Source organism: Aptenodytes patagonicus, chromosome 1 (genome assembly GCF_965638725.1).
Source record: "Aptenodytes patagonicus chromosome 1, bAptPat1.pri.cur, whole genome shotgun sequence".
In the NCBI taxonomy this organism is placed as follows: domain Eukaryota; kingdom Metazoa; phylum Chordata; class Aves; order Sphenisciformes; family Spheniscidae; genus Aptenodytes; species Aptenodytes patagonicus.
Genome location: NC_134949.1, coordinates 211,774,217 through 211,793,734, shown reverse-complemented (window position 1 = coordinate 211,793,734; position 19,518 = coordinate 211,774,217). Strand labels below are relative to the sequence as shown.

The 19,518-nt window shown below is 34.3% G+C and overlaps 1 protein-coding gene across 4 annotated transcripts in view; it reads left to right on the top strand.

The window, feature by feature from the left end:
- Window positions 1-19,518, top strand: part of DYNC2H1 (dynein cytoplasmic 2 heavy chain 1) — a 190,083-nt gene that overhangs the window by 60,689 nt on the left and 109,876 nt on the right. For all 4 annotated transcript variants that reach the window (XM_076328219.1, XM_076328218.1, XM_076328216.1 and 1 more), the window contains 12 exons: window positions 1,721-1,834; window positions 3,105-3,265; window positions 3,428-3,551; window positions 4,292-4,413; window positions 5,111-5,197; window positions 6,027-6,153; window positions 7,919-8,060; window positions 8,616-8,725; window positions 11,735-11,833; window positions 13,004-13,127; window positions 16,022-16,185; window positions 17,463-17,582. In XM_076328219.1, the coding sequence (XP_076184334.1) occupies window positions 1,721-1,834; window positions 3,105-3,265; window positions 3,428-3,551; window positions 4,292-4,413; window positions 5,111-5,197; window positions 6,027-6,153; window positions 7,919-8,060; window positions 8,616-8,725; window positions 11,735-11,833; window positions 13,004-13,127; window positions 16,022-16,185; window positions 17,463-17,582 (1,494 nt within the window). The remainder of the gene's footprint in view (window positions 1-1,720; window positions 1,835-3,104; window positions 3,266-3,427; window positions 3,552-4,291; window positions 4,414-5,110; window positions 5,198-6,026; window positions 6,154-7,918; window positions 8,061-8,615; window positions 8,726-11,734; window positions 11,834-13,003; window positions 13,128-16,021; window positions 16,186-17,462; window positions 17,583-19,518) is intronic.

Genomic DNA, 19,518 nt, shown 5'->3' with positions numbered 1-19,518 from the left:
AGTAAAGTAGATGCCTGCTCTTTCAAACCATTTGGTTCACAGTGCTTTAAAGGTGCATTACTTCCCATTTTTTTAAGTCTACTTCCGTTGGCAGTTTTTAATACTTTCAGCCTCTATCTGCCTACTATACATGAATTTGAATAATGATGATTGGCTTGGTGTGTTTGCTGCTGGCTTCAAATAATTTATTACGCCATTTTCTCTGATTTCTGTTTTTTAATCTGTCTGCTGTTGTCCAGTAGAGTTACAGGTTGTGTGGGTAGCACATATTACATTGTAGGACAAAATCAAAGAATAGAACAAAAGCAATGAAACATGATGGGCCCACTGACATCAGAAAAATTACAGTAGAATTCTGATTATTTAGATCAGCATAAATTATAGGTGCCCTATAACATTTTAATGTCACTTCAAATGTTCTAGTTTATGTAAGAGAGAGGGCTCTAATACGTACAGACTCTTTTAATCTTCTTTCAGAGCAAGGCTTTTGACCTACAACTGAATTTTAAGGTTTTCTTATTCAGAGCTATCGTTCAGTACATGTACATTTGCATGAAATGTCTAAGCTAGTTTTATGTAGTTAATGTTTTATGGATTTGAATGTAATCTTCAATGACATGCTGGTCTATAGCTTGGGTTAAGTGCTCAGAAAGTTTATGATTAATCTCAAGGTTTTCTCTGTTTATGTACATCTGTTACCTTCTGCTACAAGTTCAACTCAGCTCGACAATTGCTGGTTATAATAATGTGTTATATACTGGAAAATACATAAAAATGCAAACTCTGGACTTTCTTGTCTTGTATCTTTTAGGTGAACTGAGCCTAGAATATTAGTCTTTTATTTTATGCATTTATCCTCAGTTATTTGTTTTGTAACTGGTATTGGTAGTCCCTGGGTTTTTTGTTTGTTTTTTTTTGTTAACTTCAGGAGATGTAAGATCCTTTTTGTTGTAGTTTTATATATTAGGTATTTATTGTTGTACTGAAGTGCTTAGGACTCCTGGAGATGGCTAATAGCTACTGTCTGCTGTATGGTAGGCACAGTACAAATCCAGGAAAAAAAAGACGTAAACCCAAACAGCTTACAATATATGTGGAGGACATAAGACAGGTATCCTTACAGACAGATGGGTGCAAATTTATAAGTAAATAATGTATTAGTATTTTTAGGCTAATTGGCTGTAGTTCCAACATAACTGCTGCTTTTATGAACATTATAGAAAAGGAGAGTTTTAGTGGTGTCATGAAAGAAATAGAAATGTGAGCAGCTACAAAGACAATGGCAGGAAGATATTACTTTCAAATGTAGTAAGACTGTTACAGAGGCTGTCACTCTTACCCATTTAGAGGAGGACTGACATCTTTATAAGGAATGGAAAATCAGAGGCAAAGCGAAAAAAGGTCATAATGAGTCTCAAAAATAGAGGTACAGATCTTGTCTGTGGTAAAGAAAGGGAATGAGACACACTAAAAGCAAAAGATGCTTATTCTATATAATTTAATTCCATAAATATAAGCTTAAGCTTATATATATATAAAAAAGCATAAATGCTTATGTATTTTTTTGAATCAACCTGTCTAGTATCAAACAGTCTCAGATTTTTTTATTGTAATTGGTATTGTGCAAATTATATTATAATCAAGACTAAAATAAATGAGACCTAAAGGAATAAAATCTGTGTAAATTTGAAAACTAAAGGTATTTCTTTTTTTTTTACAGAGTGCTAGCGAGCAAAAAACAGAAATGGAAAAAATAAAACACCGGATAGCAGAAGAGGCTGCAGAAATAGAAGAAAGAAAAAGAAAAATTGAAGATGAACTAAAAGAGGTTCAGGTAAGAGCTGATAAGGAAAAGTAATATTTTGCAGTCTGATTTTATTTGACTTGCTCAAATCCTGCCATGAGAAATGGTTCTGCAAAATTTATCCCTGCATTTCTTAAATTTTGCTCTAAATTATTTTGATATTAAAACTTTTATGCATTAGAAAACAGTATTCTATTTGCCAGATTTAGATTGTCATTTTGGCATTTGTGTTCTATTAGATCTTAATTACAGAAAGAATTTTCAGGCCAAATCTTACCTCCAGTTGCTATTTCTATGCTGCCATGATCTACAGCTGGGTTCTGCAGATTTTATGGAATGTTTTTCAATTACTAATATCTTATATAGACCAACTACATTACTCCGCCTTGGTCAAGCTGGTAATATCATAGGGCTTGGTACCATCAGCTGAATGGAAATAGTTTAATGAAGATAATTTCCAGTAATTACTAAATTCTGAAAATTATATATCCTAAAGGCGCTTTAGCAAACTGCTTGTTCAAGACACCTTACAGCTGTTAAGCATCAGTTTTTTTGGGAGGTATGTGTTCAGTTATTGCTTTTAGTCTCTATTTTTCATCCCATCCATTTTAAAATCGTACTAAAGAATAAGGGAAAATTACAGCAACTTTTTTTTTTTCCTTTTAAATATCATGCGTGCCAAGGAATCATATCCTTGTATTGAAAGTGACATAGAACTACAGAATTAGGGTAAATCCCTTCCTGTGGTCTTTGATAAATATGAAGGATGTGCAAGGTGTGCACAGTCTTTAATGATAATCTTTAACTTTCTTCTGTTTTTTTATCATTTTGTTGCTTTATTGATCCAGGCTGTGTGGATTTGTTTAGCTACTGAAAAAAGAAAGCTTTTGTGACCTGTACTTCCACGTATCTTTACAAAGATATTCTCAGACATGCCTATAAATAGTAATTAGCATCATTATTAAAACATACCTGTATCACAATGAACTTTTAAGCAATGAAAGAGCAAGCAAACATGATTGATACTAATACCTATATAATGTTTATGAATTAAAGTGCTGAACGAAAAGTTAGGGAATGTCAGGATTGTAATATGCTGTTTTATATGGAAATATATTTATTATAACTTAATAAACACATGGCGATTTTTTAATAACCTGTGCACATGAATATGCATCAATGGCACTTGGTTAGGTAATAAAATATGTAAAAAGAACAGAAATTGTATGAAAACTGAAATAGCAAATGTTCAATTTCTTGTATCCTCATCTCTTTTTTTAATGTGTTTTTATGCTTTAAGCCACTGGTTAATGAAGCTAAATTAGCAGTTGGAAATATAAAGCCAGAGTCTTTGTCAGAAATCCGGTCACTACGAATGCCCCCTGACATAATCAGAGACATACTAGAAGGCGTTTTACGGCTGATGGGGATTTTTGATACATCATGGGTGAGCATGAAGAGGTGAGGATCTTATTTAAACTTTAAACTTAAACAGTAATTTACAATATGAAATACTTTGTTATATTCAGGAATAATGCGTGTGCAGAATTCTTCGGTTTCATAGGGAAATAACCACTTTAACATTTGTTTCTTCTTTCCTTAGTTATTTAATTCTTTTTACAGTTTCTTGGCCAAAAGAGGCGTGAGGGAGGACATAGCAACCTTTGATGCCCGTAATATTCCAAAAGAAATACGAGAGAGTGTTGAAGAACTTCTTTCTAAAAACAGAACATCTTTTGATCCAAAGGTAATTCCTGATTGCATTACATAAAATGAAAAAAGACAAAAAGACATGATTGTCTGATTTGCCAACATAATTTTTAGAATGAATTTAAATTAGAGAAAAAGTGATGAATTCTGCTTACAGAATTTGTCAGTATAAAGAGAAGAAAGTGTAGCAGAGATTACTCTGTTGCATACTGCCTCTATCAGTGAGAATTTTGTTGGTCACTGAGGAGTGGTGGGATGAGAATTCATTATGGAGTCAAGTCCTCAGAGATTTTTGTCACCGGTATAAATTAGAACTCGGATCAAGGAATTGTAACTGGCTCCCTCTGGCCTCCTTGTAGCAGTAAGAGTTTTAACAGTTCACTTAATTAAAAAAGGGGGACCAACAATGATTAAATGTATTAATATTAAATGATCTTGAGAATCGATTTGGCAGTAGCTATAAAAAGGAATTCTTAAATACTAGTTCCTTATTTTTAAAAGGAAAGTTGTAGTTACCTGAGAAGGAACACACTGATAAATTATGCATTAATTTAAAACTTCTTAGCTTCAGTGAAGCTTCATAGTTGTAAAGGCCAGATTGATGGCCTACAATATAATCTCTTAGTAACAATTTAGAAGATTAGTTCAGTAGAGGAGCTGGCTAATTGGCATATTTAAGTTGATAACTTGTAAATCTGTTGCAGTTATTTATCCTGTATTTATCCCATCTACATTATAATTCAAGGACTTCCTTGTAACTGTTACTGATTTTTTCAGAATGCTAAACGAGCCAGTGCGGCAGCTGCTCCATTAGCAGCTTGGGTGAATGCCAATGTCCAGTATTCCCATGTCCTAGAACGAATTCAGCCTTTGGAAAAAGAAAAGGCTGGCTTAGAAGCGTAAGTTAGACACTGTTATAAAATAAATGTTCTTAATTCCAGTGGTGGTGGGTGAAATTAAAGCTGCCAAGGAGGAATTGAAGTTTATTAAAAACAAAAGATACGAGAAACCATACCTCATCCATAGGTAATAAAATGTTCATGCTGAGACAGAAAAAGTAAGTGTGCAATATTTTGTTTTTCCTGGAAGCTATGCCTTGGATATTTTTTGGCCAATCACAAGTTACCTGTCTCAGCTGAAATGTGTCAGGGAGAAATGAACATCACAGATATGCTTAAAATGTATTCTGTTGTGAAACTCATGTTATTTTATGAGCTACATAGTTCCTCTTTTTTCAGTCATGTACCAAGCATAACCAGTTTCTCCTTAGGATCAAAAAGATATGACATAGTCTTATGACCATCCATAACCTGAGGAATCTGTACTGATTGTTTTGCCAGGTCGTAAAATTCTGTATTGGAAGAATTTGTTCTGATCTTTAAGAATATATTTGAATGGGGTGTTTGGTTTCCATTTTTAAAGCTATATGATGAGAAGTAGTCAAAACTTTTACATGTGAAAAGAGATTTTTGTTAATATAAATCACAAGAAAGAACTGTCTCTGAACTATCTCTATGTAAATGACTTTCCTGTTACATTTACTCTTTTTTTTTCATTTGGTTCCATAGTCTTAAAATAAATGTTACTTTTTTGTAGTAATCTCAAGAAAACTGAAGACAGAAAACAGAAGTTAGAAGATCTTCTGAACTCTGTTGGTCAAAAAGTATTGGAACTGAAAGATAAGTAAGTTGGGTTTGTTTATGTCAAGATATAAATAAGAACATTGATGATTTTATGGTATGAATAATGAAGTTTATCTAACCAAATGTAACTCCTTGCTCTGCAAGATATTTACATCCAAAGCAGTGACAAGTAGGCTATCTATACACTCAGTGGAGATAAATAAATACTGTTAGAATACAGTTCATCTCATCGATCAGATGAAATGCTCCTTAAAAGTACCTGCTTCTCACTACTGACTGTGTTGAAAGCCTTCAGTGTAGACATTGTAGATGTCATAGATAAGCAGTATGTCTCTCACCTTTTAAATCTAAGAGGACTTTAATGTCTCCTTAGGACTTTGCAAATATTCCTATACAAGACTCCCACTGATCACAGCTTGAATAAAGGCAGCTCTATTTCTTTTAGGATGGCCTACTTTTCTGACAGTTAGCTAGTTAGCGATTTCCTTTTTTTCTTAGTTACAAATGTATAGTATGGCATTGAGCCTGCTATTGTCCTGACTAGGTGCAGGACAAAACTTAACACAATCACTAAAATCAAGTCAGGCTGTTTAAGTAGATGAAGGAATGATTTTCAGACATTATAGTCTATATTGCAAATGTATTTTTAGATCTCACCTGTGCATCTATCTAAATTTTGTTAGTTAAAAGTCTAACAAGCTCATCTGCCAATTAGAAGCAGAAGGTATAAAAAAGAATTATAGTTGTGTTCTTCATGAACAATAAAGGAGGAATTAATGCCAAATTCAGTCAATTAAACTGCCTTGAAAATAACTGTCCATAAGTTTAGTAGTTCATGATAGCAATTACAAACAGTAGTTGTCTTACAGGTTCCAGAGTAGAACAACAGAAGCAGCAAAACTTGAAGCAGAACTAAGTAAAGCTCAGAAAACATTGAAAGCTGCAGAGGTACTGATAAATCAACTCGATAGGGAACACAAAAGATGGAGCACCCAGGTTAGTGACATTTTTCATAACTACATCTTATAGCTGATAATTTGAAAATACAATTTTTGCACTGTTTGGAGAATGTGAGTTGTTGCCATTCTGCATGTCTCCTAAGTGTACATTTATTTGATTTCTCATTAGAAATAAAAGCTTTTCTTCCTTCTGAAACTTCCTTTTACTTCACTGTACAAGTTACTTTACCTATATCACATAGCTACAGAATGTGTAAAAAACCCCTAATATTTAATATAGAACATACAATGTTCTTTGACATTTTTCAATCACAATAATAACGTAATTGTTATGATGGCTGAACATGTCAGCAGTTGGACCCTCCAAATTGAGATACAATCAAAAGAGACTGATTTGGGGAAAGCATTAAACAATCACAGTCTTAAAACATATCTCCTTTATGGCATCGATGTTGGAAATGCAAATGTAGACCTACCCAAAATGTTGGGTTGGTTTTGAAGTCTTCACTTATGTCTTTGAAAGTTTTCTACTTCTAAAGTAGGGAAAGTGAGCATATCTTATTTGCTCAAATGATATATTTGGGAGAAACTGGCAAGCCTTTGGACACACAGACCCTTCTTCAGTCTGAAACAGAAAGGAAAATTTCAAGATATATACAAGCTGAAAAAAGCTGTCACCTCCAGAAAGAGGTGCCAAGCTTTCTTGGGTATCTTAAAATGGAAAAAATCTCCCTGCTGAGAGACATGGCCCTGTCTCTCCATTGACACTGAAAAAAGCCTAAACAATTAGTTAGACTAAATGCCTGCATTTTGAAGAACCAAAGTTAGGGTTAGATGAATCCTTCTTGTAGGTTGACCAGCATAATGGAAAGAAATGGAAGATTTTTTCCTTTGAGAGTAGCTTTACAGATATTCTATCTGCTATGGTAAGGATTGGGTATATTTGAACCCCAGAGTTTAAACGCTTCTAAAAGTGATTCTTCACAGTTTTTCACTCTGGTACATTACCCCTGTCTTTAGAAAGTTCAGACTATCTATTAATGGTATGCTGTAGACCAAACTGGCAGATATATTAGTCAGGATCTCATCCCATATTGAGGACGGTGAAAAAGCAGTATTCATCTCCCTTTAAAGTAAGGAGGAAGTAATAAAAAGTTGCTTTTTTTGTTTGTGTATGAGCTTTTTTTTTAATGTCAGTTTGATTAAAGTAAAAAAGTGACAGTACTTTCAAACTAATTATGGCAGTCATATTATTTTGATACACTGTATTTTTCTCCAAAATACTGGACATTTTAAAGCAAAAGTAATGTAGTGCAGATAAATTATTTGAAGATATATGATAAATGTATTTTATCATGTAAGTCTGCAGTGAATCACATTTTTAAGTATAATAGATACATATAGTATGTAGTATCTGTATACATATTATAAGTGGTACTCACTAGCTGGCTGTGACTGTGACTAAGGGTCACATATTTTTTATTTTTCTTACTATTTACCCAGTTGCTTATAAGTGACAAGGTGAACTGTTCCATGAAATTCATAGATTTTTAGTAGCTACATTCTCAGAAACATCTGTCCGTGCTCTAGCCCAGAGCTAAAAAGAACTTTTCCCATACTTTCATGTATGTGTTGCTGTGGGTTAGCTAGGTATAGATACCTGAAATGCAAGAAGAGAGACTGTCTCAACTATATTCTCAATGGCAGACAAATTTAATTCCGACTTTTTAGTAACTGATGAGAAATATTAACATAGTTTTTGTCTGCAATACACCTATACATTCTGTACTTTTTTTTTTAAGGTGTCAGAAATAACAGATGAACTGGCTACATTGCCTAAAAGAGCTCAGTTAGCAGCTGCATTTATTACCTATCTTTCTGCTGCTCCTGAGGATCAGAGGAAAACCAGCTTGGATGAATGGACCAAATCAGCAGGCCTTGAAAGTAATTTTGTGTGTGTGTGTGTCTGTGTCTGTGTGTGCAAGTAATTAAGCTTGATTGAGGAAGTGAGAAATGCCAGTGTGTTCTAATGAACAGTCTCAACTGTCTTGGTGTTCCCAAATGAAAAGTGACAACATTTTCTTACTCAATAAATACTTGTGTATATCGACAGACTATTTCTTAGGATTATTCTATTAATTATTAAGATTATAAATACTTATAAATTCTTCAGATTTAGCTCCATAGTCCTTGCTTACAAAGAAAAGTTTACATGAATGAATGTATTCACATTAACTGTTGTAAATTTGCCAACGTATTCTGAATGCTTCTGCTTTTTCAGTAATAATTTTTTATATATATTTTGTATATGTATATATTTTTTATAACATCAGCTAGTTAATAGTAATAAGTTCAAGCAATAAAATAATAAATTTAAGGGAAATCTACAGACTTGAACTGTGTGTTAGACAGAGTCTCCACTGTATATAGAGTGGTAAATGCTTAAAAATTATGCAGACTATAAATACTAGCACAAACTTAAACTCTTTCATTTATCAGAGTTCGATTTACGGCGGTTCCTGTGTACAGAAAGTGAGGAGTTAGTTTGGAAAAGTGAAGGTTTACCTTCAGATGACCTTTCAATAGAAAATGCTCTTGTCATCTTGCAGGTAAATTTGGTTTTTTGTCTTGTCTTGGAAGTATTTCAATGTCTACAAATTTCAGTAACATGGCATCTTTCTGGAATTTTGAACTATTTCATTTGTGTTATTTTATTAGCACCACAGAACACACAGAGAAACAAATACTTATGTAACTCTGGGTTTTCTGTATCAAAAGGAAAAAAACAGTTAAAAGAAATATATGTTTTTCTTTTTTGCTTTTACAATTTTCTTCCAGATATTGAATAGACAAAACCTGGTATCAGTCTATTCAGGCTTAAAGTGTGAATAATCATTAACACCAATACAATCAGTGAAACGTTATGTCCTATCTATGTTCACTTTGATATATCATTTCTAATACTTTTTTTTCTCAGAAAAAGGAAAAGACTATATGCAGATACCTTTCAAAACATCTAGATTTTAAACCCTCAGATTTCATCAGATTAGGTCTGTGATACAAAATGCCATTCACTTAAGGCCAGTAGCTAATAATACTTGAGAAAAGAATGATAATACTGTGCTTATAATCATGATTCAGTTTTATCATATAGTTATGTATAAATATATAATAAATATACATATGCCATTGCACAATTATGTACATAATAGTGTAGTTATAATGTAGTCATTTATTAGATCTGCTAGAAAGTAAATATTTAATGCCATGAGGAGAATCTGCATTTGCCACAGGTAGTTTGCTTGGATGATTGATGTTTCTCTCAAATCAGTTACAGCCTTTTCTCCAATTTAAATTTATCTTGCTTTATCATCTTGATATTAGATCTAGTTATTCCTTTCTCAGTTTGATTAAAAAGCTCTTCAATAAATACCATTTTGTACCCGTAAAGCTACTTATATGCTATAATCGAGTCTTATTTTCATCTTTTTCCTTAGTTGAATAGATTGAGCTCTTAAAAATCTCACTGTGTGCAAAGAGCTTTTTCAAGCCCTCCCTCAGCTCAAATAATTTTCTTTGTGTATAGTTTTTTTCAGCATCCTTTTAAAACTGGAATTGGACATGGTATTTTACTAATGTCACCTACAGTACAGTTTGCAAGCTTTTGTGCTCATCATCTTTTGATGCTTGGATATTGTCCGTGTTTCCTTGTCTTTCAGTTTGAGATCTGTGTAGTTACTCGGTTTGGAATAGTAGAACTCAGAATCTAAAAAAACCCAAAACCTGAAAGTGTTCTTCTATCAGATTGAATCAGAGAATTGCTGAAAATACATGTTTAAACCCTCAGCAAGTTTGCTGGTGACACAAAACTGGGAGGAGTGGCTGATACACTAGAGGGTCAAGCTGCTGCCCAGAGGGTCCTCGACAGGCTGTAGAAACGGGCTGGCAGGAACCTCATGAAGTTCAACAAGGGGAATCGCAAAGTCCTGGACCTGGGGAAGAACAACCCCATGTACCAATACATGCTGGAGGCCACCCAGCTGCAAAGCAGTTTTGCAGAAAAGGACCTGGGGGTCCTGGTGGACACTGGGTTGAACATGAGCCAGTAATGGGCCCTTGCCAAAAAGAAGGCTAATGGTATCCTGGGCTGCTTTAGGCAAAGTATTGGAAGCAGGTCAACGGAGGTGATCCTTCCCCTCTACTCAGCACTGGTGAGGCCACACCTGGAGTCCTGTGTCAAATTTTGTGCTCCTCAGTATAAGAGAGACATGGATGTACTGGAGAGAGTCCAGTGAAAGGCCACAAAGATGATTAAGGCAGTGGAGCATCTCTCCCATGAGGAAAGGCTAGGAGAGCTGGGACTGTTGAGCCTGGAGAAGAGAAGGCTCAGGAGGGATCTTATCAATGTCTATAAATACCTGAAGGGAGGGTGCAAGGAAGGTTGAGCCAGGCTCTTTTCAGAGGTCCCCAGTGACTGGACAAGAGCCAGTGGGCACAAACTGAAACACAGGAGGCTCCGTCTGAACATCAGGGAACACTTTTTTACTGTTAGGGTGACTGAGCACTGGCACACGTTGCCCAGGGAAGTGGTGGAGTCTCCATCCCTGGAGATACTCAAAAGCCATCTGGACATTGTCCTGGGCCATCAGCTATAGGTAGCCCTGCTCAAGCAGGGGGTTTGGACAAGATGACCTCCAGAGGTCCCCTCCAATCTCAACCATTCTGTATTTCTGTGAAATCTTAAATGCATATGTCAACTATGAATAGGTCTCTTTTCACTTATCCTACTTACTACCATCTCTGTGGTCACTGTTGTGACCATTGTGTCATGACCATGTGACCATCTGAGCACTTACATAATTAGTATATCAGTGGTTATAGTCTCAACATTTAGAAAGCAATGTGTATAGTATAACATATCTTTATATAATATAATAAAATAGTAAAGCTTTGCACAGTACTGATACGGGAACCACATATTAATAAATGTTTTATTAAAATGAAAACCTGCTGTCTTTTCAGTATACATGTCACTAGGCAATATCACCAAAACGTTCTACATTGTAGTGTTTGCAAGTTTGAGATCTGGATTTGTTTGTGATTATAAGTAAAATGCTATTTGTATCTTTATGCCTGCAAAATACTTATATTCATTATTCTTTCTAAAATGCATTGAGGTCCAAAACCAGAAGTACTGTATCTTTGCCCACTACAGGAAGAAAAAGGAAAAATAATAACTCTTCTTGTAAGTTTCAAAGCAGTTGTGAATAACAAAAGCTGTAGATTATACTCATTGAATAGAGACTCCTGTTTTTAAGAGAAGGTGAAGAACTGCCTAACTTTAGCAGGAGAAACACCTGAGAATTATGATTCTGGGTGCTTTTTTTTAAAAAAAAAAAGTAGTAAAATAAAAGGCATAAAATGCATTCTACTGTTGTTTATTGTAATTTTGTTATTAGACTGTTACTGTTTCTTTAAACAGTTTGTTAATGAAAAGGATTTTTAAATGACTATACCATTACTTTGGGGAAATAAAAAAGGACTCAATTCAATTTTCTTCTTAAACGGAATAGATTTCAGTAAAAATTTTTTTTTTTTTAAATTTTTTTTCCACCTAGAGTAAAGTTTGCCCATTTTTGATAGACCCTTCTTTCCGGGCTACTGAATGGTTGAAGACACATTTGAAGGAATCACATTTGGAAGTTATTAACCAACAGGTGCAGTATTTACTCTTGGTCTTACAATTCTGTTCTGCTTGAGCTTGCTCTATTCCAGATTTTAGAGAGCAGTTTTTAAAGTGATGTGATAGCAATCACCAAAAATGGGGTTATATTCCATGAAGCATATGATTTCTCACAGAGTTCTAGGTTACCATGATCCTTGTGTGGTACTGAAAATTTGTTTACTCAAGGAGGTGATCAGAGTATTTAAAATTGGAGGGTCAACATCTAGTATTACTTCTACAAGTTTGCCTCTTTGTGCTGCCTTCTCCAAGATTATCAGTATTTCCTGCTCAGAGGGAGATAGTAAAAAATTTGTAAACAGAAAGGTCTTTTGTGTTCTTGGTTGCAGTTCATTGGATTTCAGGAGTGTGTATACACTTCTTCCCTGTGATTTTTGTGTTGTATTATCTACATTGGAAATAGTAGGTTGGATTTTAGTTTGAGATTAAGGTACCTAAGATTAGTTGTCTACACGTCACTGTTTACATGGGTGGCGAGGCTAGGCAGGCATGTAGTGCCATTCAAAAGTCCCTTATTGAACCCCACCTGGCCTCAAGATACTCCTTCAGCAGAATGTAGGTCTTCCACAGATCCCTGCCAGCTCTGTGCTGGCCTTTTAGATACTCTCTGATACATATCTTTGGGTAATTGAATGCTTCCCCTGCTAGATGATTGGCTTGATTACTTTTTAGGCTCTGTTGTCTGCATTGTCTAGGATCTCCATTGACTGTAATGGAGTCTTAAACGCCAAGTGCATGTTTACAAGCAAGAGACTGCATTTAGTTATCTTGATATCAATGTGAATCCTGTCCTTAGGTCTTGATTCAGTTTTGAGACATAGTGTTAACTAGCCAGGACTTCCAGGTGTGCCTGATAGACGTGACACAAGACCTATGGTAGACCTGCTCTCGTCTGGTGCAGCACTTGGAGAGCTAGGCATGTAAAATAGGTTGCCTGTATGTAAGTAGCTGAATAGATGAAACTTATTTAAATTAAACACTTCTGGCTAAACCCTGAAATATCATATGATGCTTACAATAGAATTTTTCAGCTATACTACTGATTTTTAGATTTAGACTCCTGGTATAATGCCTTCCTGTTCATTCCGAAGTGTTAATATTTCAAAAAAAAATTAATCAAATGAATTTATTTTTATTTGCCCAGGACACCAACTTCCTAACTGCTCTTGAGCTGGCAGTGAGATTTGGGAAAACACTTATTATACAGGAAATGGATGGAGTGGAGCCTGTACTTTACCCGTTGCTAAGAAGAGATCTTGTTGCTCAAGGTAAATGACCAAGATCTTTACAAATGCTTACTCAAAGCTTTTGTAGGTTAGATCTATAAATATCATATAAAACTCAATTTTTCTGAAAACAAGTATTGTGTAGTTTTTTCCTCTTTAACATTAACCTGCTGCTAACACTTCAGTGCCTGAAATATGTTGGAGATATGTTCTTGTTTAGTAAGTGGAAAAATATTGAAAAATATTTAAAGATTTTTTGACTGGAATTAGAATAAAGTGTTTTTATCAACTCTTCACAATTTAAATAAGTTAATTTCTAGTGATAATTTCAAATACATAGTTTTACTTAGGAACTTGGGCCTTAAATAGACCAGAAATTACCCAACTGGTTGTCCAGTTAGAAATCAGAGTTTTAGAATGTTGTTGTTGCTGTTTCTCTTTCATTTGTCTGAAACTAAAGAAGGCACACAGGTCTGTCCCTGATGTGACTTTGGAATGGGGGGGTCATAGATGTCAGCAAAATTGTGGAATTTGGTGAAAGGAGTCTCCCTAACTGATACAATGAAAGGAAAAAAAACAAAAATCACATTTTACAATATCTCTGCTTTGGAGAGATAATGTACTCTATATAACTATATATAACTGCTTTGGATTTAGTTGTTTTAAAAGGCTGATATGAAAAATTTTGTTGAAAGTTTAGCAAAGATAAATAGTAATAATATAAGTATCTCAGCATGAATTGTGATGAATTATGTTGCATATTTTGAAATTATATCAAAAGAACTGAGTGGATTAAAAAAATACAACAACGAATGTTTTAAATACTTTCTAAATTATTGTACTTAAAGTATATTTACATTATCCTTAGTAATTAGATTTCTGCCTCAAGTGTTAATTCCTCAGCACGTACCACAGCCTGTGCATGTAATTTACAGTATGAACTTTGGGCACTGAAAATAGCTCAAGGCTCCTTTTTGCTGTCATCTCATCTAATATTTAGATATAATAATGGGTGATATAGCAGTAATTCTTTAAATGTAAATACGTGGTAAAAATGAATGCAAATGCTGTAGAGTTCTTGGATACATTTATCTCCTATATAGGCAAAGTCTGTTTAGTAAAAAGAAAATGTTAGTATAAATCATTCTTCCATTACAGATGTGCTTGCTTGTTTATCCTTGGTAAAAGTTGAGACCACCACCAAAGTGGTGACCTCAGGGATCCATAGGACGTTGAGTAGAACATCTTTACAACCTTTTTTTACTAGCTTCTGCTGAACTTTGGAAAGCAGAGATATAATATTACAGGCATCTTAACTTATTTTACTCAAGGAATCAAATTAAGAGATTAATATGTCTGCAGAACTGTGGAGAAAGCAGATTAAATTAAAATATACCAGTTTATTCAGGGAAATTGCTCATAACACTCAGGCATCCTCTTTTGCATGTTAATGAGCTATGTTAATGCTAGGTCTGTGCAAGTACAAACTAGGGAGCTGTTTTTTGAAAAGGGAGAATGTGTCACTTTGAGTCTTTTCGGTCACTTCATAAGCAAGCGCGCACTCCTCTTTGTCAAAACGTGGAGGTGGGGGCCTGTCTGCATTATTTTGCTTGTGATGACTGTACATCTTTTCATTACTTGGAATGAAACGTTAAGAAAAATGTGAATATATATACTATAATAAATTTGTCCTTGTACAGCTTCCATTTTCTGTTTGACGTTTTTACAGCATAGGCCTAAAATTTATTCTGATCCTTGGCACAGAAGCAAAATTGGTATGTGATTTTCATCTCTACCAGTGTTTTAGCAAGAGATTTATACTTGGAGCATTTCTGATCTGCTCCTAGTGCTAAAAATAGAGAAGCACCTAACTATGCCACCTCAGAAATTTCTCTGGAAAGGAAATTTTCACTTTGAAACTTTTCATCTTATAATTCTGTTCTTCATTTTCTCTTAGTATCAGGAGGCAAAATTTTATTCTAGTCATGTGATTGAGTCTATTCTTTTCTGACTCTGCTAGAATGGAAACCTGTGGTGGAAGGAGGATGGTGAGAGGCCATACATACAGTTTCATTCTGTGACAGGCATATTGAGAAATGTCAAAATAATAGGAATATAAACAGAGATCGAAACCGTGACAGCAGAAATTTAATAAATTAATTGTTTCTTTCATACTGTGATTAAATTAGATGTATTTATAATAAGACAAATTTATGGGATATTTCTTAATGGAATATTTTTCTTTCAATCTAATGACTAGATATTCCAGCATCTTTAGTTTCATAGACTTTCTCTATAACAGTTATTAAACAAAGTCATATTTTAATACAATTATGATTGTACAGCAACATCAACATTCTACAAATAAACGTAACAGATCCAGAGATGAAATCTAATGGTTTTGGATCATATTCAGAAAATATTGAACCATCTTAGTTAGCCAATATGTAATTATGGCTAGTGTGTTTTGATAGAGTGGTATACCTATGTGGAAATGTAAATGAATATCTTTAAATTATGACAGGATTCTTGCACAAAAGGGGGATTCTCCAGTGCATCTTCTGTGGTGTTTTGTTCATTGTTTGAAGATTTGAAAGATTCATTAGTATTACTTTTACTTCAAGTACCTTTTTTGTGATTTATGCTTTTTGTACTGGGTAAGGATAATTAAACTACCCTGGTGTATTAAATATTCTTATGATGTAACTTTCTTACGCTAGTGTTATGTTATTGCATTTTTTTTGTCTAACAGTGCAGGATAGGTTATGTTCCTTAAATTTTTTAAATTTATTTTTCTTTCCAAACAATTTATAAATTAATTTTATAAAATATATTTGCATCTATTGGTCATAAAGTATTACACAAATACTGTTATTTTCAGATAATTCTAGAATGTTCCAATCAGAGTGAGTATAACATCTATTTATTATTTACAGGGCCCCGTTACGCTATACAAATAGGTGAAAAAATGATAGATTATAATGAAGAGTTCCGTCTTTTTCTGTCGACAAGGAACCCGAATCCCTCCATTCCACCTGATGCTTCTTCTATTGTTACAGAAGTAAACTTTACCACAACTGGAAGTGGCTTAAGAGGACAGGTAGGCATTTAGAACAAAAACAACGTAAGTATAGCGGACATTCATAGCTACATTCAGCTTCTGGAAGAAGCCCTGTGGTGCAGTTTGCATTAATGGTCATGGAGATATTTTCTAGCACACAAATATAAATGGTATAATCGATTTTAAAATCTTGGGTTTATGCACTTTGGAACCAAGTAGTGAGTCCAATAGAGAAAATGGAAACCATCTCATTGACTTCAGTTGCAACAGATTAATTGCTAAGCTTCTGTTTTCTGTTCAAGATGCATTTATGGTACCGTGGAAACATTTCTGTTACTGCTCTCCAGTGTCCTAGTTAGAGAGTAATGCTAGCTTCAAGATACTTTGTGTACAGGAAAAATGTAATGAAACCAAAAAGCTATGTATTTTACTTCCTCCAAAATGCTATTAGCTTTTGAGGTTTTTTCTATAACGTTTAGGAAGCAAACTGTAGCATACAGATGGAAGAGAGAAAGAAAAGAAATGAGAGAAATTAAGGGAAGAAAAAACCCTATTTATTTTGTACGAAACAAGTTTTTCCAAACTAATAAGAGGCTTAGAATGGGATGTAAATAAGATGTTGGTAATTAAGATATAATTCAAAATGTGAAGTATGGATAACCATACGGATTTTCTCCCTCCACTGGAGATAGGGAATCGACATCATACAATGTAACCAAGTGAATTGGCCCCCTCTTGAAGTGGAAATACAGAAAAAACCCCTTTGGTTTTGGTTTCTCTCTTTGTTGGCAGGAGAGGGGTTTGTCTTTTGGTAGACTTGCTGGAAAGAAATTCGCTGCCATTCTTTCCAGTTTGTGCTTTCTATCACCTACTTCTTTTTATATCTGATAACAGTATATACACTAATGAGGACTGCCAATCATTTAAACACAGGTGTGATTCAGACTGAGGTGCAAAGATTTAGGTCTCAGCATAAAAGGGTGTGAATCAGTGTCCTTAATAAAATGATCCAGTGCCTTTTGAGATGTCCTTGAGTATCTCACCTGGCTTGCATCTGCTGTTATACACAAGGGCATGGTTCACAGTAGTTTCTGGGTTATACTTGCCACTGCAGGATATCCTGGATGTCTACATAGATTTAAAGCTGTTGGATGTCCGGTGCAACTGAGTAAACCCTCAGAAGTCTACTTTCAAAAATATAGACTATATACTGCTATATGATTAATGAGTATATATTATGCTATATAATTAATGAATATATATTATGAAATATGAGAGTGTTTTTCATCCTGTTGAATAATCTCCTTTCTTTTTAGCTTTTGGCTTTAACAATAAAGCACGAAAAGCCTGATTTGGAAGAGCAGAAGACAAAACTGTTACAGCAAGAAGAAGATAAGAAGATACAGTTAGCTAAACTGGAGGAATCTCTTTTGGAGGTAAAATAAATTTACCTCTTTTATATCTGTTAGATCAATAAGATAGTGTTCATATTGTTATGTGTTTGAATGAAGATGGTGAAAGTATCGGAATAATGAGCCCTCAGAAGTTTTCATTTGAGAAAATAAAAGCATTATTTACCTGGGGCTGTTGGGAGAGTAAAGTAGATAAAATATGTACATCTGTCATGAAGCTATAGTATTTCAATACATTAAGCATTGTCAAAATTGAATGTATGAATTGTTGGGCTAGATATAGACTGGTTTAGATTGATTAGAAATTTCATTAATTTTAATGCATTAAAAAAGAGAAAACTTTGTTAAAAATTATACTATTTCTTTTTCAAATTATGAGTTTTAAAAAAGCCATAGTTTTAAGCTTGTGAATCATGTCAAATGATACTTTCTCAAGTTGAGAAATGATTCTGTGTTTTGAAAGGAAAAAAAGGTGAAAGAAAAATTCCCAGAAGAAAATGGAAAGATTTGTTGAGAGACATTTCAAACTTTAAACCTCCACAATTGTTTCTTATTAGCAATGAACTGTAATATTCTTTATAGTTAACATTTTCGTTTCTCATATTTAAAATTAATATTCTTAATTTTCATTTTACCTTTTAATGAAAGTAATTATGCTCAGAAACAGTTGCACACCTCTATAAGAAAAGGTAGTTTCCAAGGAAGAGGACTTCTGCGTCTTGTCATGGATTTCACAGAAACTGTACTTCATGCCTATAGGAATGGATCCTCAAATCCTCCTTCCTCCTAAAATGTCATAGATGCAGGGAAATTGACCTGCTGTCTCAAAACCCTCAGTCTGTAGCTGAGTCATAGAACTTGCAGTATCCAGCACAATGGACTTGAACATAAGCTAATCGTTTTTACAGATTCATCAAAAAGTAATAAACTGAACTTTATTAGACTGGCCATTAATAGCTCAATTTTAGAATTTTGCACATAATTATCTAATGTGATTTGAATTTCCACATTTACTGTCCCTATTAAACTCCCTATTACTTCTCGAATACTAAGCTCAAACCTTTTTTAAAACTGTGATGAGGCAGATTTCTCTTACAGGCAGAGAGAAACTTGTTCTCTAGAAAAATTCCATATTCAAAGTTAATCATTGTTTAGCATCTTAGTGTCTACCAGAAGCTGAGAGTTCAGAGATGCAACAAAAAAAGTCCACTTTTTAGAACAGACTTTTTGTGTGATCTTGGAACTCCAAAATCTTTCACATTTGTCCAATCCGAATTGTCAAGTGCAAAATTTCAAGTAATTGATGCCTAAGATATCTGCAACAAAAAGTGGCCAAGTATTAACACCGAAGCTCGTTTCAACTTTGGCATTTTTGTTAGCACTGAAATCAGAATATTCTTTGACCCTGAAGAAAGAAACCTAATGCTCAGTGGAAACTGACAGGTGCTAGATGGACTTTGTCGACGAAGAAGTCAGTGCTGGAGGTGATCTAGCTAAATTCAAGTTAATCCTAAAGCAACGTTAGCATTCCATGTGAAGTACTGTACTGGTTTTCTTCCGAAAGCCTTGGAGTAAAGACATACATGCTGTCTCTGTCTCATAGCTCACACTATGATTCCTCATAGCAAAATCAGCTCCTTGAAAAAACAGATGATCTTGTCCTAAACTCTTTCCAACTAGAGAACTAAGTGCATTCTAACTGGTGAATCTCTGCCTCCAAATATCCTGAAATGCTGTCCTACAGGTAGTTGTTCAGAACTGACTTAACTGACAAGAAGCCAATTTTATGTTGTTGTCTCACTAAAAAATTGTATTGAAGGGTATAGTAATAAACCTTAAATAATAGTGAATCATTCAAGCTTTTCCCACTTCTTATTAGAAGTGAAATTGTTTGTACAGGAGAACTCAGGGAAAATGTGGGATAATCTCAAGGATTTTGAATGGATCTCTGATTACAAAA